The sequence below is a fragment of the Oryx dammah genome, unplaced genomic scaffold (genome assembly GCF_014754425.2).
Source record: "Oryx dammah isolate SB20612 unplaced genomic scaffold, SCBI_Odam_1.1 HiC_scaffold_21, whole genome shotgun sequence".
NCBI classification, from domain to species: domain Eukaryota; kingdom Metazoa; phylum Chordata; class Mammalia; order Artiodactyla; family Bovidae; genus Oryx; species Oryx dammah.
The window spans coordinates 23,549,065-23,573,790 of NW_024070205.1; the positions used below are offsets into that span (position 1 = coordinate 23,549,065).

The following is a 24,726-nucleotide window of genomic DNA, read 5'->3' on the forward strand; positions in this document are numbered from 1 at the left end:
CCCATAGATGCTGTGTTTTCTGTTTCTCTTCGTGTTTTAACTTGGCTTTTCCAGTGATCATGTATGGATATAAGAGTTGGACTGGGAAGAAAGCTGAGCGCTGAAGAATTGATGCTTTTGAACTGTGGTATTGGAGAAGACTCTTGAGAGTCCCTTGGACTGCAAGGAGATCCAACTAGTCCATTCTGAAGGAGATCAGCCCTGGGATTTCTTTGGAAGGAATGATGCTAAAGCTGAAACTCCAGTACTTTGGCCACCTCATGCGAAGAGTTGACTCATTGGAAAAGACTCTGATGCTGGGAGGGATTCGGGGCAGGAGGAGAAGGGGATGACAGAGGATGAGATGGCTGGATGGCATCACCGACTCAATGGATGTGAGTCTGAGTGAACTCCGGGAGTTGGTGATGGACAGGGAGGCCTGGCATGCTGCAATTCATGGGGTCGCAAAAAGTCAGACACGACTGAGTGACTGAACTGAACTGAACTGAATGTCTGTTGACATCTGATTTTGCTGCTGCTTTTCTCAACTTGTATTTCATGTGTTAATCAGCCCATGGAAATTATCCTTTGTCTCTAGGATTGTGGTCTTGTGGCATTTTCACCTTGGGCACATGTGACTAGTATTCAACAGTGGATCTGATGAGAATGCTATATAGATTTTTTTCGGATTTTTCTTGTAGCTCCTTCCTGGGTGTCCTGTCTTGTAAACTCTTTCCTCTTTCTCGTTCCAGCGAGATAGTGGTGCTCTGCTTGTGGTCTCCCTTCTTGGGCCTGGGAAGCTTTCTCTTTAAGGCAACGAGCTGAATCTATGGTAGCGTTCGTTTCTTCTGTCCGCTTTCCTCAGAGATCTCAGTACTGTGTTGCTTAGTGTCCAGTGCCTAAAAGCAGTTGGTTTACTTATTCTCCCTGCTGCCCATCCCACCCCCGACCCCCCGCAACCTCCCCGACCACCAGCCAGTTTCTAAGTGTGTATAGTAAGAGGGTAAGCCTGCTTCATTTAAATTTTGACCTCAAGTCCAGAGTAACCTAATCGTGTTTCACCTTGTTCATTAACCAGCCCAAGGCTCCTCTTTTACTTTGTTTCACTTTGTCATATGCTTTGATTCTAGTTTTTCCTTCATTTATTCTTTGGCATATTTGAAAATTGGGTTATGTGTTGTAGATGATGGAATTAAAAAAAAATAATTCTTGGAGGTAGCTGTCATTTCACACGGATATGTCAACAGAGAAAATGCCTGCCTCAACAGATTAGAATTTGGTGAATTAGACATGTTTAGCAACATTCCTAAAGCTGGAGTCAGATGTAGGTGATCTGACTGAATGTAAACTTGGCTTACAGTCGCAGGAACAACAGCTTTTAGTTCCATTATGAATTCTCCTAGTAAATGATACTTCACTACAGAAATGGAAAGTATTATGTGGAAAAATCTGGATATCAGTGACTTAGTAAAAAAGTGATTCAGAAAAGTTAAACCCTGAAGAATGATAATTTGTTGGAAAACCTAATTATAAGTGTGTGTGTGTGTTTTCCACAAGACTGATGTATGATAAAACTTAAATCTAAAAGAGCTTTTTAGAAAAGGGTAAAATTCCTAACTGATAAAGAAGTCTTTAATTAGCAGTTGTTTCTTTTTTAGTTGCATATAATGGTACATCTTACCATTGATGTCATTTTTAGATACTGTCGAATAAGGTTTTATATTCCTCTCCCTACTTAATTTCTTATTTTCCTAACCTCTTCTCTTGGTTTTCTAATGTGGTTTATATGTGTTTTTGAATTTATGTGTACCTGTGAAACATATTTTTGTGTTTTAATTTTATGTGAATCATATTGTGTCACAGATCTTATTTTCATTTCTGTTTTCACTTGACGAAATATCCAGTCATGATGCTCCCTGTATCTTTGATTCATTGCTTTTGACGGTTTCATGTTGTTTTCTAGTATGTATCTAAGCACATTTTTATTTCTCCATTCTAGTAATTTTGATCGTAAAGGCTGCCTCTAATTCCCTACTGTAAAAAGTATCCAGTTTGTTGCAAGTATCCTCAGGTTCAATTCAGTCGCTTAGTTGTGTCCGAATCTTTGTGACCCCATGAATCACAGCACGCCAGGCCTCCCTGTCCATCACCAACTCCCGGAGTTCACTCAGACTCACGTCTGTAGAATCGGTGATGCCATCCAGCCATCTCATCCTCTGTCATCCCCTTTTCCTCCTGCCCCGAATCCCTCCCAGCATCAGAGTCTTTTCCAATGAGTCAACTCTTCGCATGAGGTGGCCAAAGTACTGGAGTTTCAGCTTTAGCATCATTCCTTCCAAAGAAATCCCAGGGCTGATCTTCAGAATGGACTGGTTGGATCTCCTTGCAGTCCAAGGGACTCTAAAGAGTCTTCTCCAACACCATAGTTCAAAAGCATCAATTCTTCGGAGCTCAGCCTCCTTCACAATCCAACTCTCGCATCCATACATGACCCCAGGAAAAACTATAGCCTTGACTAGATGGACCTTAGTCGGCAAAGTAACGTCTCTGCTTTTCAATATGCTATCTAGGTTGGTCATAACTTTTCTTCCAAGGAGTAAGCGTCTTTTAATTTCATGGCGGCAGTCACCATCTGCGGTGATTTTGGAGCCCAAAAAGATAAAGTCTGTCACTGTTTCCACTGTTTCCCCATCTATTTCCCATGAAGTGATGGGACCAAATGCCATGATCTTAATTTTCTGAATGTTGAGCTTTAAGCCAACTTTTTCACTCTCCTCTTTCCCTTTCATCAAGAGGCTTTTTAGTTCCTCTTCACTTTCTGCCATAAGGGTAGTGTCATCTGCATATCTGAGGTTATTGATATTTCTCCTGGCAATCTTGATTCCAGCTTGTGCTTCTTCCAGCCCAGCGTTTCTCATGATGTACTCTGCATATAAGTTAAATAAGCAGGGTGACTATATACAGCCTTGACGTACTCCTTTTCCTGTTTGGAACCAGTCTGTTATTCCATGTCCAGTTCTAACTGTTGCTTCCTGACCTGCATACAGGTTTCTCAAGAGGCAGATCAGGTGGTCTGGTGTTCCCATCTCTTGAAGAATTTTCCAGTTTATTGTGATCCACACAGTCATCAAAGGGTTTGGCATAGTCAGTAAAGCAGAAATAGATGTTTTTTCTGGAACTCTCTTGCTTTTTCAATGATCCAGCAGATGTTGGCAATTTGATCTCTGGTTCCTCTGCCTTTTCTAAACCCAGCTTGAACATCTGGAAGTTCACGGTTCACATATTGCTGAAGCTTGGCTTGGAGAATTTTGAGCATTACTTTACTAGTGTGTGAGATGAGTGCAACTGTGCGGTAGTTTGAGCATTCTTTGGCATTGCCTTTCTTTGGGATTGGAAAAGTATCCTCAAAGGTATTCCCCATTGACGGATGGGGGTATTTTTCTCTTAGCTTCATAAACACACATACACACACAAATGTAAACACATGTATATGTGTATTTACCTATATGTACACACATGCTGAATGTGTATATTTTTATGTTGTGTTCAGTTTAGTTCAGTCACTCAGTCGTGTCCGACTCTTTGTGACCCCATGAAGGGCAGCACGCCAGGCCTCCCTGTCCATCACCAACTCCCGGAGTTCACTCAAACTCACTTCCATCGAGTCGGTGATGCCATGCAGCCATCTCATCCTCTGTCATCCCCTTCTCCTTCTGCTCCCAATCCCTCCCAACATCAGAGTCTTTTCCAATGAGTCAACTTTTCGCATGAGGTGGCCAAAGTAGTTTCAGCTTTAGCATCATCCCTTCCAAAGAACACCCAGGACTGATCTCCTTTAGAATGGGCTGGTTGGATCTCCTTGCAGTCCAAAGGACTCTCACGAGTCTTCCTCAACACCACAGTTCAAAAGCATCAATTCTTCGGCGCTCAGCTTTCTTTTATGTTGTGTCAAAGTGTCAAAGTGAAGTCACTCAGTCGTGTCCGACCCTTCGCATACCTACGTACAAATCACAGGAGTGGGATTACTGGCTAATAAGGATATGAAAATTCAGTGTAGGTTGCTTTGCCAGATGTCTCTTCATGAAAATTCTTGTTTTTCCATATCCTCCCTAATATACTTGGTATTCTAATTTTCTAATGATTTAATGGAGGTAACATGTTTTCTTATCATCTGAATTTACATATTTTGATTACTACTGAATCAGAACATCTTTCTATATACTTGAAAAATAGTGAGTCTTCCCTTCCTGTGAATTAGGAATTGATATCCTTTCCCATTTTTTCTGTTGGAATTTCTTTCCATGTTGATTTACAAGAATTGCTGTTTTATGGTGGTACAGGAGGCATGAATGGTAACAGCAGGGGCTTTAATCCATTTGTGATTTCTTCCTTGTTTTTGATGTTGCCACTGTGTCAGATGTCCGTAAAAAGTTTGAGAGGGTCCCTAAACATTTTGGGGGGTCTGTATAAGGATTTGGGGGCTGCATAAAATTTCAGATATCGTTATAATGTTTAGCTTGTCTGCCAGTTCATATACTTGCTATGTTTGTACTTATGCTTGGGTCTTCTAGCTCACTGTCTTTGGATGCTGTTGATAGGCAGAGTAGAAGGAGTTCTAAGCTGTTCGTTTACAGTTTTCCCCAAAACCTACCCTGAGGATGTTTTTGCCTATTGAAATTGGGCAGAGCTGAGAGTTGGGAATTCCCTGGCAGTCCAGTCATTAGGACTCTATGATTCCATTGCAGGAGCCACAGTTTTGCTCTCTGGTCAGGGAACTAAGATCCCGCTTGCTGCGTAGCATGACCAAGAGAAAAGAAAAAAAAATTGGGGAAAAGAAACAAAAAGAAAAAGAGAGAAAAAAGGAGGAAAGAAAAGGTATGCCTTAGTGACCAGAGAAATCAAGGAGTCAGTGGTAATTGTGAGAAACGGTAGAACACAAGTGATTTGAAGATTCCAGGCTCAGGGGCTGAAGTAGACCTCAAGAGATCTTTATAAACAAAAGGAAGATCTGTTCTTCAAAGTCATTCTATAATTCTTTGACTCAGCCTTTTCTAAGATTAAGAGAATTACTCACAACTCTTCCTTTTTCTTACTAATAAAACTATATATAGTCCACTCAAGAAAGATAATTTTCACTCTTTTTGGAGTTTGAATGCTAAGAGATGGGCTTAGAAAACTGGAAGATTAAAAAGTAGAATATGATTCATAATAGGTTATCTTAATAATTGTGAGGTTTGAAGTATTCAAAATGTTAAAATTTTAGGACTTTCCTGGTGGTACAGTGGATAAGAGTCAGCCTACCTATGCGGGAGACATGGGTTTGATCCCTAGTCCAGGAAGATTCCGCATACTGTGGTGCTAGTGGGCCTGTCTGCCACAACTACCGAGCCCGGACTCCAGAGCCTGTGCTCTGCAAGAAGAGAAGCCACCGCAAGGAGAAGTCTGTGTGCAGCCATGAAGACCCAAATTAATTAATTAAAAAAATGTTAAAATTTGAAAGCTATATACTGTTCATATGTAATGAGTAAATATTTCTACCTGTAAAAAAAAAAATGGCCTTAAGATACCTGCTTGAGCATCCAGTGACCAGCTTTACCAGTGTAAAATAAAATTTGTCTATCCCAGATCTGCTCTTCCGCATCCTTCAGTCACAGACTGGGATCACAGAGCACCCTGGGCAGCTCATCCATGTGTCCTCAGGAGGGACTCCTACCCCTCTTCCTTCTTCATCAGACGGAGCAAGATGGACTTTGTTCCAAAAGAACTGCCGAATCCCCACATTTAAGAGATTTCTCCTTCTTCTGAGTCTGGAACAGTAAAGACTTGACAAATCCAGTGCAGTCTTTGCCAGGATACAATAGGTGATGAAGCGCCGAGCTTGTGCGACACTGAGACTTTCTTTATAACTTACTTAAAATCTCACATTTTAAGATGGTACTTATGCCCAGGAAACTTTTCTTGAAGGGACTGGATAAATTTTCATTTGCAGTTTAATTGTCATGTATCATCAGTAAGGACTGGATTTGTATACCAGTGACAGAAAACTCAATAAATATTGGCTTAAGCAAGTGAGGATTTGCTTTTCTCGTGTAATGTGAAGTCCAGAGAGAGACAATTCATGGCTGATGCAGCTGCTGAAGAATGTTACCAAGGAACTCATATCCTGTGTTCTTAGCCTATAGTTGTTGTCTTTATGATCACAAGATGGCTGTTGTATCTCTGGAGACTTCATGGAGCTTTTGGAAGGAAGAACTGGGAAGGATAAAGGGAAATTGCTTTTTGTAAGGCTTTGCATATTTTTGGTAGACTATCCTCTCAAGAGATCGATAACCACCTTTCCTTGGCCAGAACATGTGGCATAGTTGGTGTGACTTGATATTTAACTTATCGTATATGAAAGTAGAATAGAATAGTGGTTGAGAACATGCACTTCAGTTTGAAAATTTGGGTGTTTTACTTCCTAGCTCTGTGACTTTTAACATCACTTGTGTTGATTTCCTTATCTATAAAGGATTGAGTTAATATATGTCATTATTTAAGTGGACATGCATAGCTTGTGTTAAGTATTAGTTATCATTAGCATCTTCACTGCCTGGAAGAGATATTGAAATTGTAACTGTAAATTTATCACTCAGGAAATTAGTTTTCTTTGAGATAGAAAATAAAAGCACATTTAGATGAGTAGGTCTTCTGTCTGGTACCAGGGATGATCGAAAAGATGGTAGAACTTATTTACTTTTGTGATTGCACCACACTGTAAAAAGTTATGGGCAAGTTAAAATATTGGGGTCAGTTAAATTATTCATTTCATTCATCTTAGAACTTGATGGCCCACAAATTATTATTATCAGCAATCCACTGAAGTTCATTCAGCCCAGTAGAAATTTCATCTCTCATCAGTAAAAAGTTTGAAGATTTACCTGTGTACTGAAATATAATTTTGTTGATACTGTTATGACTTTTTCCAATTTGTAATTACTTAAATGTATTAATTATTTTTCTATTTGTTTTTAGCCCCATCTGCTTTGATATGATCGAGGAAGCATATATGACGAAGTGTGGTCACAGCTTTTGGTAAGATGATTTATTTAGTGAAATTGTCTTCTGGGAGTTTTTAACTTGTGTGTAAATATAGCCAGTGAGAAGTTGCATTTTTATAGTTACTGTTGGTTATTTTGAATCATATTTCCTAGACTGATATGTCTTTATAGATTTGATGTCTCAAGGCAAACATGGTTAATGGTATAGTTTCTGAGAAATAAATACTTTGAGTTACCATGAAATCAAATATGAAATTATAATTAATAAACTTCTGGGTTTATTAATTGTTTAAAGAGCTTTGACTGCTGTTTTAGGAAACTGGAGGCTGCTGGGTATCAGGATGAAGCATGAAACACTTTTAACTCACTCCTGAGGGTCAGATGTGAGGGTCATTAAAGCAGGCTAGCAGGTCATTGAAAAAGGATATTAGAGGATTAAAATTTTCTGGTCCTTTAACACTGTGCTCAGTGCTTCTTTAGGTTATATGTCACATAAATTTGTGTATTTTGAAAGAATTTCAGTTGTGATGAAATACACATATCATAAAATTTACGTTTTTAAGTGAGTAATGTTGAATATTGTTCACATTGTTGTGCAGTCAGTCTCCAGAATGTTTTCATCTTGCAAAACAGAAACTATCCTTATTGAACAAGTCCCCATGTCCCTCTCCCCGCAACCTCTGCCAGTCACCATTCTACTTCTGTGCGTTTTGACTACCCTGGATACCTCATGTAAGTGGAGTCAACCAGCATCTGTTTTGTGACTGGCTCATGGCACTCAGCACAGTTGCTCCGGCCTCATCCATCCTGTGGCCTGTGTCACAGTCTCCTTCCTTTCTGAGGCCCAATGACATTTAACTGCATGTACAGTTGGCCCTACATATCTGCAGGTTCAGCATCTGTGGGTTCAACCAACTAGGGTTCAGAAGTATTTGGGAAAAAAATTCCAGAAAATTCTAAAAAAAGAAACTTGAATTTGCAGCTCACTGGCAACTATTTCCATAGTATTTACATCATATTAGATATTATAAGTGATCTAGAGATGATTTAAAGTACACAGGAGGATGTACAGTAAGCTATATGCTAATACTGTTCTATTTTGTGTAAGGGACTTGAGCATCCTTGGATTTTGGATCCTTGGAGGTCCTGGAAGCAATTTCCTGTGGATACCGAGGGATGACTGCACGTATCATACTTCGTGCGTTCATCTCTCTGTGGACACTGGCGTTGCTTTCATCTGTGGAAACCGTGGTTAATAATGCTGCTTTGAACACTGATGTATAACTAGCTTTTTGAAATCCTGCTTTCAGTTCTTTCAGGTGTTTACCTGGAAGCAGAGTTACTGGATCATGTGGTGAATCTGTATTTAATCTTCTGTGGAACCGCCGCACTGTTTTTCCTGCCTGCAGGACAATTTTACATTCTCCTCAACAGTGCACAAGGGTTCCAGTTTGTCTGCATCCTCTCCGTACTTGTTATTTTCTGGTTTGGTTCTTTTTCTTTTTTTTAAATAGCTGTCATCCTAATGAGTATGTAATTTCTGTACGTTTAACTCCTTTAGTTTATTTATTTACCTGTTTGACTCGAGATGATATATTCTACTTGCAATCATCTCCCTAAATTATTTACACCGTTTATTTAATATTTCTGTTGTGTTCTAATATACCCAACAGGTATACCTGCTTCGTTAACAACCCAGTAGCAACCATTTTGCTCCCAGTTGTAGCAAGCGAAAATGTCTTCAGACATTGCCAGATATCCCTTAGGAGACAAAATAGCCCTTAGTTGAGCATCCTGATGTAAAGCTGAAAGAGCAACGTCTTGAAGTTGATGGGCCAGGAATCTAGTTCTGGGTTCTGGGTCTAAAATTTACCTTTTTCAAGTCATTCAGCCTATCTTCTGCTGCTGCTCTCCAACCCTCAACCCCATTGTCTTCGTGTCTCGTCACCTCTTCTTCTTTCACAGATTTGAAAGGGAAGTGTGAAAACAGATTGTAAGGTGAGGTTTTCATTTTTCCTAACTGCCCTTCTCTAACTTATAATTTACTGTGGCATTAAAAAAAAGCTTAAGAGTCTGCTAAATCAGTTCAGAGATCTTGTTTCACTAAGTTGTGAAATATAATAAATTACTGATTGACTTTGTAACTAGACAGTCCTACTGTTTTCAGTGAGTCCTGTAATCTTCATGATATGTCTTTAGGTCATTTTTGGGAAGCCCCATTGGTTTCTTAAATACCCTTTTTGTCTTTCAAATAAAAATAAAGTTTAGATCCTTGTTACAGTTCAAGTTACTGTGTTACACTCTGATGTGATTATGTTTTAAAATACCTATCAGAGAGCAGTTTTTGGTAGGGCAGAGATAATACCATTGGCAGGAGCCAATAAACCTGGAGTCTGACAATCCCAGTCCCAGGCTTGATAAACTATGAAATATTTTGTGGTGATGGTGGTTTAGTTGCTAAGTCATGTCCACCTCTTGCAATGCCATGGACAGAGGAGCCTAGCAGGCTATAGTCCATGGGATTCTCCAGGCAAGAATACTAAAGTGGGTTGCCATTTTCTTCTCCAAGGGATCTTCCCAACCCAGAAATTGAACCTGGGTATCCTGCATTGTAAGCAGATTCTTTACCAACTGAGCCACAAGGGAAGCCCCTAAATATTTTGCACTTTTGTTTAAAGCAAAAGCTCATAATTATTTACCTTATCTATTATGTGAGGCCTATGGAACTTTAGTCATGAACAGTAGCCTATTGTATCAACTCTTTGCTAACTTGAACCCTTGGGCTGGTAACCTGGAGTCAAGCTGTATTCCACTTGAAGGCTCAATCCAGATTATTAACACTAAATCAAATTGAGTCACATTAACTGTTTATCCCTGGTCCAACTTATAAATGATAAGTCTTTCCTAGTAACATGTTGGAGACCATAAAGCAGGAAGTTCTTTCTCTTTATTCATTCCCACTTCACAGTGAATCTGCTATTAATGTTAGCTATAGTCTAACTTAAACTTAGTGACATCATTTTAAAAAACTGGCTTCTGTATGGTATAGAGATAAGGCTTGTTCCTTCTCTTTCCCCCTTGCGTTCTCCAGGTTGTCCACTGTCCCCTGCTTCTCTGACCTCATGTATACCAATGGCTGATTTACTATTTTGCTTTATTAAAAATTAGTTATAATTAATAGGGTCCCTCTGTTGTCATCACAGCATACCTGTGATCAAGCCTGAGGGTCAGTTTGTCTGTTGGGACTTTTGACTAATCGACCATCTTGTACTTTACTAGTACCAGGTTGTTACATACAACCACTGGTACTAATTGTTCTTTCTGTACCCCCTTCTTTTTTGAGAATTTTCTAATTACTCACTTTTCTTTATCTATTCATCCCTGTTGACTCAGACAGAAAAATCTATTATATTTTGTAGGTAGGTAAGCACTTAATAGGAGAAACAGAACAATTATATACATCTGTGAAGAAATAGTCATTCTTTGTGATCAGATCTATGCTTATTAGGGAACACAGGTAACCATTTCTGTCAGCACACTGTGGTACTAAGTTTTTTTAAGAGTTGCAGTGTGCGTAGCTATTGAAAACTTCTCAGGTGGACCCCAAATATATATATCCTTCTTATCTCTTTATGCTCACCTATTTTGATTGCTAGTTTAGATAGATGAATGAGAATGAATGAGAGTTACTGTGATAGGGCTTCTCAGGCAATGCTAGTTACCGGTAAAGAACTTGCCTGAGAAGCCCTATCACAGTAACTCTAATTCATTCTCATTCATCTGTCTACCTGACCAACACAAGTCCAAATGCAATGTTGTGGATTCCAAAAGAAGAGAAAGTACCTAAACTTTCTTGGAGTATTATATATGACCCGGAAGGCAACAGAAGTATGTCTTTTTTTTGTTTATATCTGGTTTTTCATGTATTCAGCATTTATTGAGTTCCAACTCTTCAGTGGGATATTAGGCTAGATATTGAGGGTAGAGAGATAAATGAAACAAATCTCTGCTTTTAATTAGCAAATATAGCTGCTCTGAGACATAAACACAGGTTAAGTACAGAATAAGACAGTTACTGTTTCTCAAACTAGAGAGGATCTACCTGAGGTGGTAGTGAGGTAGTAGATGTTATAAAATAAATCAGATGCATCTTCTTATCACTGCACTTTTGTATAGTGGGATGTAATTTGAAACATTTAAATTTTACAGTTTAGATGGGTATTATGAAGTACAGTGCAGAAAAGTCATTTGAGCTTCTGTTTCTGGTTGTGTCCTAGACTTCTTTTTTTCCTTCTGGGAGAGGATGGAATGGTAATAAGCTTAATGACAAGAGATATGATCTGGGGGTTGAAGAAAGGAGAGGGGAATATTCTACTGGATTCAGAAACAATTTTTATATTTATAAACTCTCTGTCTTAACAATTTAGTTTATTCTAATCATTTTATTTGCTCATTTTCTAACTGGCATTTCTTTTCAAAAGCTATTTGCTGTAACCCCAAATGTCCTTCTTATCTTTCAGCCCCTGTCTCCCACCTTTAATAACCTTCTCAGATTGTCTCCTTCTTGACTTGCTTTATTTGAACATGTAGGTGTCTTTTATTTCCTGACGGTCACACAGAGTGGCCTGTGGGATCTTAGTTCCCCAACCGGGGATGTAACCTGGGACACAGCAGTAAAGTGCAGAGTTCTTATCACTGGACCTCCAGGGAATTCCCTGCAGTTTTGTTATTTTTTTGTAAGGATTAAGTCTTGTCATGTGGGCAAGTATTCTGGTAATATTAATTCATTTCCTTTTCCCCTAAGCAGACTATAAATGTTTCCATGTTAGAACTTTTAATCTGTTGTATTTGCATATCTTCTTTATGCTTTGCCCTTGCAATAAAAATAAAAGCAATTTAACATTAAAATGAAAAAAAATACTATTTCTTTCATTAAAATTTCCATGTAGGAAGTTTTTTCTCCTATATGGAATCTATCTTGTGGTAATATGGTATTCCTAGCCTGGTCATAGTTGCAGGGGGCGGGGTGATGATATTGTTTCTGGAACACTGTGTGAGTCATTTGTTCACTGTGTGAGTACCTTTTATATGCCAGATGTTTAATCTCTAGGTCCCTGTGCTGTGCCAAAGACCACCATTATAGTGATTCTCTGTCACATCCTCCTCTTTTGCTTGGCTTCCATTAACAAATGTGAGATGAGAAAGTAGATAATAATGAGAACAGAGCAACCTGATAGTTGTAGGTTTTTGTTTTGATAAGGTGGAAGAAAGTAGGCAGATACAAAAATCTCCTTTGGTTTATGAAGGTGAAGTAAATTTATAGCAATTTGGACCCAGAATAAAACAGGTACTCTCAGTGGATAACCAACAGGGACCTATCATATAGCAGAGGGAACTCTGTTCAATATTATATAACACGCTAAATGAGAAAATAATTTGAAAAAAGAGTAGATACACATATATGTGTAATTGAATTTGTTGTTCACCCGAAACTAACACAACAGTGTTAATCAACTATACTCCAATGTAAAATAAAATGTTAAAAAAAGATATTGTCTTTTTTTAGGCATCATCTTCATATACATAAATCACTCTAATAAAATTTTAGAAGTAACTTTTTTTCCTGATTATTAGGAGCAGTACATATTTACTGTAGAAACTTGTAGACACTGCCAAAGAAAAAGTTTCCCATAATTAAATGACCCAGAGGCACATACTGTTAACATTATGGTTAACATCTTTTTTGATTTATTTTAAATGTACACATTTAAATGCACACAGTTTTGGTGTGGAGTCTTTAGGATTTTTTTTTTTTTTACAGAGTATCGTGTCATCTGCATTCAATGACAGTTTTGCCTCTTCTTTTACTTTTGCCTTTTATTTCTTTTTCTTGTCTGATTGCTATGACTAAAACCACTAGAACTAATGAATGAAGTCAGCAAAGTAGTAGGGTAGAAGATAAGTATTCAGGAGTCTGTTGTGTTTCTTTACACTGACAATGAAATGTCAGAAAGAGAAAGTAAAAACAAGAAAATCCCATTTAAAATTGCATTAAAGAAATTAAAATACCTAGGAATAAACTTAACCAAACTGTAGTGCATGGGGTCATAAAGAGTCAGACATGACTGAACAGCAACAACAAAGGATAATGAAAGAGCTGTATGCTGAGAATGATAAAGCATTGATAAAGGAAAGATGATACAAAGATGTGGAAAGATATTTTGGATTGGAAGAATTAATACTGTTAAAATGGCCACACTGTCCAAAGCAATCTACATATTTAATGTGATCCCTATCAAATTATCCATGGCATTTTTCACAGAGCTAGGACAGATAAACCTAAAATTTATATGGAACCATAAAAGGCCTAGACTTGCCACAGCAATTCTGAGGAAAAATAGCAAAGCTAGAAGCATAACCCTCCCAGGCTTTGGACAGTACTGCAAAGTTACAGTAATCAAAACAGCATGGTGGCACAGAAACAGGTGTATGGATCAATGGAACAGCATAGAGAGCCCAGAAATAAACATGCATATGGTCAATTAATCCCAACAAAGATAGCAAGACTATACAATGGAAAAAAGACAGTCTCTTCAGCAGGTGGTGTTGGGAAAGCTGGACAGCTGCATATGAATCTATGAAATTAGAACACTCCCTTATACCATACACAAAAGTAAACTCAAAATGACTTACAGACTTAAATATAAGAGATGGTACCATAAAAGTTATAGAGGAAAGCGTAGACAAACATTCTTTGACCTAAGTTACACTAATGTTATCTTAGTTCAGTCTACCAAGGCAAAAGATAAAAAAATAAAAGCAAGCATAAATAGATGGGACCTAATCAAACATATGCTTTTGCACAGCAAAGGAAACCATAAACAAAATGAAAAAACAACATACAGACTGGGAGAAGATATTTGCAAATGATGTGACCAACAAGGGCTTAACTTCCAAAATAAACAGGCAGATCATGAATCTCAGTGTCAAAAAAAAAAAAAAAAAATACAGCCCAATTAAAAAATGGGCAGAATACCTGAATAAACATTTTTCCAAAAAGACATATAGAGGGCCATCAATTGGGTGGTAAAATGCTCCACATTGCTTATTAGTAGAGAAATGAAAATCAGAACTACAGTAAGTATCATCTCACATTGGTCAGAATGGCCATCATCAAAAAGTCTACAAATAAGTAATTGCTGGAGAGGGTGTGGAGAAAAAGGAACCCTTCTCCACTATTGGTAGAAAGGTAAATGGGTGCAGGCCTTGTGGAAAACAGTCTGGAGATTCCTGAAAACACTAAGAACAGAGTTACCATATGATCCTACAGTCGTACTCCTAGGCACATATCCTGAGAAAATGCTACTTCAAAAAGATACATGCACTCAAATGTCCATAGCAGCACTATTTACAGTAGCTGAGACAGGGAAGCACCCGAAATATCCATCAACCAATGATAAGTTGATAAAGAAGATGTGGTATATATTCAGTGGAATATTACTCAGCCATTAAAATAAAACATTGGCATTTTAGCAACATGGGTGGACTTAGAGATCAAGTGAAGTAAGTCAGGCAGAGAAAGACAAATACCACTTATAAGTTGAATCTAGAAAAATAACACAACTTATTTATAAGACAGAAACAGACTGACAGGCCTAGAAAACAACTTATTGTTACCAAAAGGGAAAAGGGATGGGAGGGATAAATTGAGTGTGGGATTAATAGATACACAGCATTGTATATAAAATAGACAACAACGATTTACCATTGTTTAGTTCACAGAACTATATTCAGTACCTTGTAATAACCTGTAATGGAAAAGAATCTGAAGCTGCTCATGTGAAACTAACAAAATATTGTAAATCAACTACAATTTAATGAAATTAAAAAATTTAAAGAAATATACACATACACAATTTTTTAAAACAGAAATGGAATTGTATCCACTGTGTTAAAGATTATTTTTATTCAGTGACATAGTGAAAGTCGCTCAGTTGTGTTCGACTCTTTGCAACCCCACGGACTATATAGTCCATGGAATTCTCCAGGCCAGAATACTAGAGTGGGTAGTGATCCCTTCTCCAGGGGTTCTTTCCAACCCAGGAATCGAACCCAGGTCTCCTGCATTGCAGGCGGATTCTTTACCAGCTGAGCCACAAGGGAAGCCCAAGAATACTGAAGTGAGTAGCCTACCCTTTTCCAGTGGATTTTCCTGACCCAGGAGTCGATCTGGGGTCTCCTGCATTGCAGGTGGATTCTTTACCAACTAAGCTATCAGGGAAACCCTAGTAATGTAATGATTATTTTCATAATGTCAATTTGATATTTCTTTTCTATTTAGTTGAATGACATTTTCAAAGTTTTTATTATAAGGCAGTATACAATTGTCAAAAGCCAAGCATTACAGAAATAAATAATCTGAGAAGGGAAAATTTTATCATAATCTTATTTCTCTAGTCAGGCCTGTAATAGTTATTTTTCATGGTTTATAGTTACATATTATGATTTTTATTGGCTCTATACATTGGATTGATGTTTACAAATTTATGTAGTCAATTTCCTAATGTTTTGGTTGCTTCTAATTTATTTTGCTGTTTACAAATAACTTTGAATTGAAAATTTTTCTACTTATATATATTTGCTTATTTCCTAAAGATAAACTCCAGGAAGTAATATCACTGCATCAAAGAGGTTTCACAGCCTTAAGAATTTTCCATACAATTTGTCTTCTAGAAAGTTATGGTAGTTAAATTTCCTGCAACAGCATATGAAATTAGTCATTTGTACATGTACTCCTAACTCTGATAGCCTTTTGTTTATTTTTCTATTCTGATTGGTAAAAGGAGGTATATAATTTTAAGTCACTTTATCATCCTAGTGAAGGTGGTGTTTCCCATGTTTATTGACTAATTTTTGGTTTGTTGATTTTTCTGTTCTTCTCTGATTTTCTTTTTATTTGAATGAGCTCTTCTTATATTAAGGATATCAGCACTCCAAGAACACAGTTTGTTTGCTTAACTAAATTGTAGGCTTTTGTTTTTTTTCCTATTGTTATGTACCATTTAAATTGCATAAACTTACATTTAAAATATTATATCCTGTAGGCTTGTTACTTGAGTTTATTTTTAAATAACTTTCACATACTATTATCTAATAAATGTCCTGTGTACCTTTTTATGATATAGAAGTATAAGCTGAAATAAACTTGATAACTGCTAGATTACTTATGTTGAAAATGAGGAATAGAAAACTAATAGGCATTATTTTGTGACCAGTTTGCTAATTAGTCACTGATTTAATGAAGCCTATTTTATTTTTTCTTTGTTAATAGCTACAAGTGTATTCATCAGAGTTTGGAGGATAATAATAGATGTCCCAAGTGTAACTATGTTGTGGATAATATTGACCATCTGTATCCTAATTTCTTGGGTGAGTCTTTGGAATGATTTTTAATATTTAAAAATATTCAGTCCCCAAAAGGTTGTGCTAGCACTCATTTATTTAGAGAACCTAATGCAGAGGTAAGCATATCTCTCTGTCCTAGTCACCAGAGTGCTTTCCCCTGTCTTCCTTGGGTTGTGACATTGATTACATTGATAGCTAGGTAGAATGTGAGGCTGTAGGAGAATACCAGAGTTCCAGACCCCTGTCTCTGTATCTTGTTCTGCATTCTTGATTCTGTTTTGGGGCAGAAGCAGTGGAGGGAAAAGTTAATGGAGAATGGGAAGCGGGGGGAAAGTTGAGTATGAGGACTCGTGGATGAGGGAACAAGAGTCTAGGGAGACAATTGAAAAGAAAACTGGGGAAAGGAAGACATGAATATGGAGCATTTGAGGGAGGAATGGTGACTGGAGAAGACAGATACAAATAGGGAACCCTTAAGGTAGATGGTAAGTAGTTGGGAATAATACCTAGTCAGAGACCAGTTAGGAAAATCTAGAAATTTTACATGTTGAAAAGCCTTAGGTAGTGTGGAAAGTCTTCAGTTTGAGTTTTTGTGAAGGAAGATTAATTTTCAGATGTGGATAGGCAGGAAGTAGGGCACTATTGGTTTTGTATATCAGAAAGGATAATTCTTCTTTCTAAAGTGTATCATACTTAGAGGTAAGGATATATAGATTCTGACCTCCCTGTGCTTCAGTTGCAGTTTGATTTGTTTGGTGTTCTATATTAAATCATGACATGGAACCTGTTTAGCCATGGCTTTACATTTTTTATTTCTGTTCTAAAATTCCATTGACTTCAACCCTTTCTTCTCTTTGATTCTTTACTGCACTCCAATATCTTTTCATAAAGGAAAATAAATCATTGGATGATTGCATAGCAGAAAGGAACCCTGAAGAAAATATTTTGATGATTTTCTGGTGAAATACCAAGCTCTTCTAGATAAAGAAAGTCTTGTGACAAACTAGGAGAATGAACTTAGGAAAAGAAGAAATACTGACTGATGATGCTCTGTGGGACTGGACTTCATGAGCTGAGTTAGGGAAACCGAAGTCCTGCAAAGCAGAAGTCTTTGTCCTTGAACGGACAAACATGGATTGATGCTAGTTTATGAGTTTTAGAATCACGTTTCTTTGAGTTCTTATAACTCTAGAAAACTACTCCTTCTTTTGGAATGGTTAAATACAGCAAGGAAATCAGTGGTCTTAAGATTTCGGTATTTACCAAAAATTTCAGGCAGTATTCCTTAATGAGACCATAAGTTAGAAATTCGCTTATGTAAATTTCTAAATAGAGTGAGAATACCATACGGAAGGAATGTGAAAATATTAACACTAAGATTTAATTTCATAGTTTATATATTCTCAAATATATACATTCAGTGAATAGTAAAGTCATAATTACTGATTTCCTTAGCTAGACATTATCTTCATTATGATCTAGTTTTTAATCTTCTCTTTATATGGGTAAAGAATTTTGGTTTTAGGTAATTTAAGCATTAAGTATTTTATGCCCAGATTTGAAGTCTAAGTTATAATGCAGCTTCCAGTATGAGTATTTATGTCAGCCATAGAAATAACATTTCATCCTGATATATTTCTGTCTCACTGCCTGTCACCCTTTCCAGTCTTTACCTTTGTACAGTGACAGTCAGATCCTTAGGTTCCTGTGCACTCAGGAAGCTACTGAGATCTGTTTCTGAAAATGGTATATCACTTGTTTTTTTCTGTACTGGAAAAAAAAAAAAACAATTTATTCCCATTGATTTAGTTTGAGATCACATGGTATATATAATGCCTGTAGTTCTTCGCTGGACTTGAAAAATGTTGAGCCTTCTAAAAGTAATACCAGATTTCCTCTTGAGCATCATAAAGTAAGTGTAAGTTATATGATTCTGAGGTATTCTAATATTTTTATTGATAGATTAGGATCCTTCACTTTTAATGCTTTACATTTACTTGAGTCATGGCTAGAGGCTGGGCTACACATTTTCAAAAAGATCTTCAAACCTTTTTGCTTGGATGACACATTAAAATTCTGAAAAATGATGTACTTCTCACATTGATGCCATATTTAAATTGGCATCCAGATTTTTCTTTGTAAGTTTTAGCGCTTGTAAAGAATATAGTTTAAAAAGTATTATAAATATGGTCATTTAAAAATAAACGTTTATCTTTTTTTTTTAATGTATCTAGTGGAAACTGAATAGTTTAGTGATTTGATACTTATCATTGTTTCAAAAATAAAGACTTTGCATTAACAATGAGAAATTTTGTATTTTGTCCCTTTGAATTTCTGCTTAAATTGCAAATTGCCCACATAATTTTGTCATTATGTATTTTTGGGACTTCCCTGGGAGTTCCCTGGTTAAGCCTCCACCCTTCCAATGCAAGGGGGCACAGATTCAATCATTGGTTGGGAAATTAGGATCCCACATGCTGCACAGTGTGGCCAAAAAATACACACACACACACACACATGCTTGAAATTCTTACTGATTAATCTGTCATACTTTTTTGTAACAGAAAATAGAAATTACAGACTTTGAAGTTTCTTTTGAACGTTTGAATGTATTTTTTCTGATTTGTAATTATTCTACATGCATTTGATCAAATAAATATGTACAAATTTTATAAAGTATTAGACATAAAAATTTATTGAAAGTGGCTGCTTAATGTGTGGCGATGTTCTTCTCAATTAGTTCCATTGCCACTGGTAGTTATTACTAGGACAGGGATTCAGTTTCATTTATATTTTTTTTATTTATTTAGGATCATCACAGTTTTTTAAAATTTTTAACCTGCCATCAGTACAGTTCAGTTCAGTTCAGTCACTCAGTCGTGTCCGACTCTTTGTGACCCCGTGAATTGCAGCACGCCAGGCCTCCCTGTCCATCACCAACTCCCAGAGTTCACTCAGACTCACGTCCATCGAGTCTGTGATGCCATCCAGCCACCTCATCCTCGGTCGTCCCCTTCTCCTCCTGCCCCCAATCCTTCCCAGCATCAGTCTTTTCCAATGAGTCAGCTCTTCGCATGAGGTGGCCAAAGTACTGGAGTTTCAGCTTTAGCATCATTCCTTCCAAAGAAATCCCAGGGCTGATCTCCTTCAGAATGGACTGGTTGGATCTCCTTGCAGTCCAAGGGACTCACAAGAGTCTTCTCCAACACCACAGTTCAAAAGCATCAGTTCTTTGGCGCTCAGCCTTCTTCACAGTCCAACTCACATCCATACATGACCACTGGAAAACCCATAGCCTTGACTAGACGGACCTTTGTTGGCAAAGTAATGTCTCTGCTTTTGAATATGCTATCTAGGTTGGTCATAACTTTTCTTCCAAGGAGTAAGCGTCTTTCAATTTCACGGCTGCAGTCACCATCTGCGGTGATTTTGGAGCCCCCCAAAATAAAGTCTGACATTGTTTCCACTGTTTCCCCATCTATTTCCCATGAAGTGATGGGACCAGATGCCATGATCAATATTGAGCTTTAAGCCAACTTTTTCACTTTACTCTTTCACTTTCATCAAGAGGTTTTTTAGTTCCTCTACACTTTCTGCCATAAGGGTGGTGTCATCTGCATATCTAAGGTTATTGATATTTCTCCCGAAATCTTGATTCCAGCTTGTATTTCTTCCAGTCCAGCGTTTCTCATGATGTACTCTGCGTAGAAGTTAAATAAGCAGGGTGACAATATACTGCCTTGACACACTCCTTTTCCTATTTGGAACCAGTCTGTTCCATGTCCAGTTCTAACTGTTGCTTCCTGACCTGCATACAGATTTCTCAAGAGGCAAGTCAGGTGGTCTGGTATTCCCATCTCTCTCAGAATTTTCCACAGTTTATTGTGATCCACACAGTCAAAGGCTTTGGCATAGTCAATAAAGCAGAAATAGATGTTTTTCTGGAACTCTCTTGCTTTTTCCGTGATCCAGCGGATGTTGGCAATTTGATCTCTGGTTCCTCTGCCTCTTCTAAAACCACCTTGAACATCAGGAAGTTCATGGTTCACATATTGTTGAAGCCTGGCTTGGAGAATTTTGAGCATTACTAGTGTGTGAGATGAGTACAATTGTTCAGTAGTTTGAGCATTCTTTGGCATTGCCTTTCTTTGGGATTGAAATGAAAACTGACCTTTTCCAGTCCTGTGGCCACTGCTGAGTTTTCCAAAGTTGCTGGCATATTGAGTGCAGCACTTTCACAGCATCATCTTTCAGGATTTGAAAGAGCTCCACTGGAATTCCATCACCTCCACTAGCTTTGTTCGTCATGATGCTTTCTAAGGCCCACTTGACTTCACATTCCAGGATGTCTGGCTCTAGGTGAGTGATCACACCATTGTGATTATCTGGGTCGTGAAGATCTTTTTTGTACAGTTCTTCTGTGTATTCTTGCCACCTCTTCTTAATATCTTCTGCTTCTGTTAGGTCCATACCATTTCTGTCCTTTATCAAGCCCATCTTTGCATGAAATGTTCCCTTGGTATCTCTAATTTTCTTAAAGAGATCTCTAGTCTTTCCCATTCTGTTGTTTTCCTCTATTTCTTTGCATAGATCGCTGAAGAAGACTTTCTTATCTCTTCTTGCTATTCTTTGGAACTCTGCATTCAGATGCTTATATCTTTTCTTTTCTCCTTTGCTTTTCGCTTCTCTTCTTTTCACAGCTATCTGTAAGGCCTCCTCAGACAGCCATTTTGCTTTTTTGCATTTCTCTTCCATGGGGATGGTCTTGATCCCTGTCTCCTGTACAATGTCACGAACCTCATTCCATAGTTCATCAGGCACTCTATGTATCAGATATAGGCCCTTAAATCTATTTCTCACTTCCACTGTATAAGGGATTTGATTTAGGTCATACCTAAATGGTCTAGCGGTTTTCCCTACTTTCTTCAATTTAAGTCTGAATTTGGCAATTAGGAGTTCATGATCTGAGCCACAGTCAGCTCCCGGTCTTGTTTTTGCTGACTGTATAGAGCTTCTCCATCTTTGGCTGCAAAGAATATAATCAGTCTGATTTCAGTGTTGACCATCTGGTGATGTCCATGTGTAGAGTCTTCTCCTGTTGTTGGAAGAGGGTGTTTGCTATGACCAGTGCATTTTCTTGGCAAAACTCTTATTAGTCTTTGCCTTGCTTCATTCCGCATTCCAAGGCCAAATTTGCCTGTTACTCCAGCTGTTTCTTGACTTTCTACTTTTGCATTCCAGTCCCCTATAATGAAAAGGACATATTTTTTGGGTGTTAGTTCTAAAAGGTCTTGTAGGTCTTCATAGAACCGTTCAACTTCAGCTTCTTCAGCATTACTGGTTGGGGCATAGACTTGGATTACGGTGATATTGAATGGTTTGCCTTGGAAATGAACAGAGATCATTCTGTCGTTTTTGAGATTGCATCCAAGTACTGCATTTCAGACTCTTTTGTTGACCATGATGGCTACTCCATTTCTTCTGAGAGATTCCTGCCCGCAGTAGTAGATATAATGGTCATCTGAGTTAAATTCACCCATTCCAGTCCATTTTAGTTCGTTGATTCCTAGAATGTTGACATTCACTCTTGCCATCTCTTGTTTGACCACTTCCAATTTGCCTTGATTCATGGACCTGACATTCCAGGTTCCTATGCAGTATTGCTCTTTACTGCATCAGACTTTGTTTCTATCAGCAGTCACAACCTTCCATAATCATTAACAAATCCATTTCTTTCGTCAGTTTTAATGAAAGAAAAGAATTGGAAGTCATACACTCCAAACACAAGCGGATTTGGTTTTCTGGTCTTTAGACTCATGCATTTTTTTGTCAAGATAGGTATTTTGATTTTTTCCTTGCATGCCCTAAGCCCTACACTACAGTTCCTCCTTTTTCTTCTTCCTCTGTCTTTCTTCTTTCCTTCCCACTTCCCCTAAAAGGGGCACAAATGTCACTTTTTGCCTTGCTATCCTCTTTGTTCTTCAGTTCAGTTCAGCCACTCAGTCGTGTCCTGGCTCTTTGTGACCCCATGGACTGTAGCATGCCAGGTTTCCCTGTTCATCACCAGCTCCTGGGGTTTGCTCAAACTCATGTGTATTGAGTCGGTGATGGCATCTAACCATCTCATCCTCTGTCATCCCCTTCTCCTCCTGTCTTCAGTCTTTCCCTGCATCAGGGGCTTTTTCAGTGAGTCAGTTCTTCTCATAAGGTGGCCAAAGTATTGGAGCTTCAGCTTCAGCATTAGTCCTTCCAATGAATATTCAGGATCGGTTTTCTTTAGGATGGACTGGTTTGATCTCCTTGCTATCCAAGGGACTCTTAAGAGTCTTCTCCAGCACGACAGTTTAAAACTATCAATTCTTTGGCGTTCAGCCTTCTTTATGGTCCAACTCTCACATCCATCCATGACTACTGGAAAAATTGTAGCTTTGACTAGACGGACCTTTGTTGGCAAAGTAATGTCTCTGCTTTTTAATATTCTGTCTAGGTTGGTCATAACTTTTCTTCCAAGGAGCAAGTGTCTTTTAATTTCATGGCTGCAGTCACCATCTGCAGTGATTTTGGAGCCCAGGAAAATAAAGTCTGTCACTGTTTCCATTGTTTCCCCATCTGTTTGCCATGAAGTGATGGGACCGGATGCCATGGTCTTTGTTTTTGAATGTTGAGTTTTAAGCCAGCTTTTTCACTCTCCTGTTTCACTTTCATCAAGAGGCTTCTTCCTCTCACATGTAGGGAGTTCTGGGGACCCTTCCCCTTATCAGGCTGCTCTTTGTCCCAGTGTGTTCAGTAATGGGGACCTGTTAGGTGCCTTGTTGAGCCTGAAGCTGTTCCAGGCCACCAGCGAGGACTGGGAAGCAGTGTTGAAGCCTGTGACCGAGAACGTGAAATTACAGAGTGGGGCTGCGGGCAAGTGAGACTGGGGTTGCGGAAACCGGGCTCTCTTTCTCCGCTGTTGCTGGGAGGCTCGTGCAGGGTGAGGGGTGCGTCTCCTGCAGCCTCTTCAGTTGCCCTCCTGCACTCCTCCGAGGGCTTGCTCTAGCTCTCCCTGTCCTTCTGTGATGCACGGTCAACCTCCAGCTACCCCCCTACCCCTACCACCCCACCTCCAGCAATCTGTTTTCTAGTGTTCTCTGTGGATAAAATTTGTAAATTGAATGATCTTAGCTCCCTAATGAATGGCCTTCTTACTCTTTAATGTAAAATACAACATACATGCAAAATTTAAAATCTCTGCTTTAAAAAAAGTCACCAACACATATAATGTCTTTACTACTGCCAAGTACTTTTCCAGGCACTTTTCACGTTCTCAGTCCTATGACATAGGTAGTTGTTGTCATCTGCATTCTTCCCGTGGGGGAACTAAGGCACAGAGAAGGCAAGTAACTTACGTAAAGTTCAACAGCCCCAGTAAATGATGGAATTGGGATTTGGTCCTAAGTATGAGATTTGGTCCTGACTTGAGTATGTGCTTTTACTTTGCTATCTTACCTCTGAAATGACAGTTGCTAGAATGAAATCTTTAGCAGTAGAAAGATATTTTGTTTGTTTGGGTTTTTTTTGGCTGTGCTGTCCTTGTGATGGAGTGTGGGCTTTCCATTGCAACATGTAATCTTCCCTGGTTGTGGCATGCGGGCTCAATTGCCCCATGGCATGTGGGAACTTAGCTCCCCGACCAAGGATCAAACCTGTGTCCCCTGCATTGCATGGTGGACTCTTGACTACTGGACCACCAGGGACGTCTGAGAAAGGCATTATTTGTTCTTAGTACTATCGTTATTATAAGGATTCAGTGAATTACAAATAAGGGTTTGGAACATTCATGGCCAATGTTAAATGAGATTTCTTAAATGAGATTTTTACCCTACTACTCCCTCCCACCCCTACCCCACCCTGTTTTGGGGGCACACCATGTGGCTTGTTGGACCTTGGTTTCCTGACTAGAGATTGAGTGCAGACCCATGGCAGTGGGTCCTAACCACTGGATCACCAGGGAGTTTCTCACATACCCTTATTTGAATTCTTTTCCACTTCTTTTCCTGTTCAGTGAGTCTCTGTGTGCTTATTATGGCCCAGTTCCAATGTCACCTTATGTGTGAAGTCTACTCGTTAACATTTTAATAGCTCCCTGTCCTGTGTTCTTTTTAAATCCATATCAGTGATGGTCCTGACTATCCTATTATAACTGATGCATTGTGTTTGTCTGCTTACTCCTAGTTGCTTGTGTCTTTAAGTCTTACTTAGGTTGAGTCTTATCTTTAAACCTTGGTTTCTAGCGTGGCCCTGGTATCTCTCTGATTTTTTA

General features: G+C 38.4%; 1 protein-coding gene across 3 annotated transcripts in view; it reads left to right on the forward strand.

The window, feature by feature from the left end:
- The window catches only part of COP1 (COP1 E3 ubiquitin ligase), a 226,819-nt gene that overhangs the window by 19,051 nt on the left and 183,042 nt on the right, over nt 1–24,726 (forward strand). For all 3 annotated transcript variants that reach the window (XM_040263920.1, XM_040263922.1, XM_040263921.1), the window contains exons 2-3: nt 6,994–7,053; nt 16,351–16,448. In XM_040263920.1, coding sequence (XP_040119854.1) covers nt 6,994–7,053; nt 16,351–16,448 — 158 coding nt within the window. The remainder of the gene's footprint in view (nt 1–6,993; nt 7,054–16,350; nt 16,449–24,726) is intronic.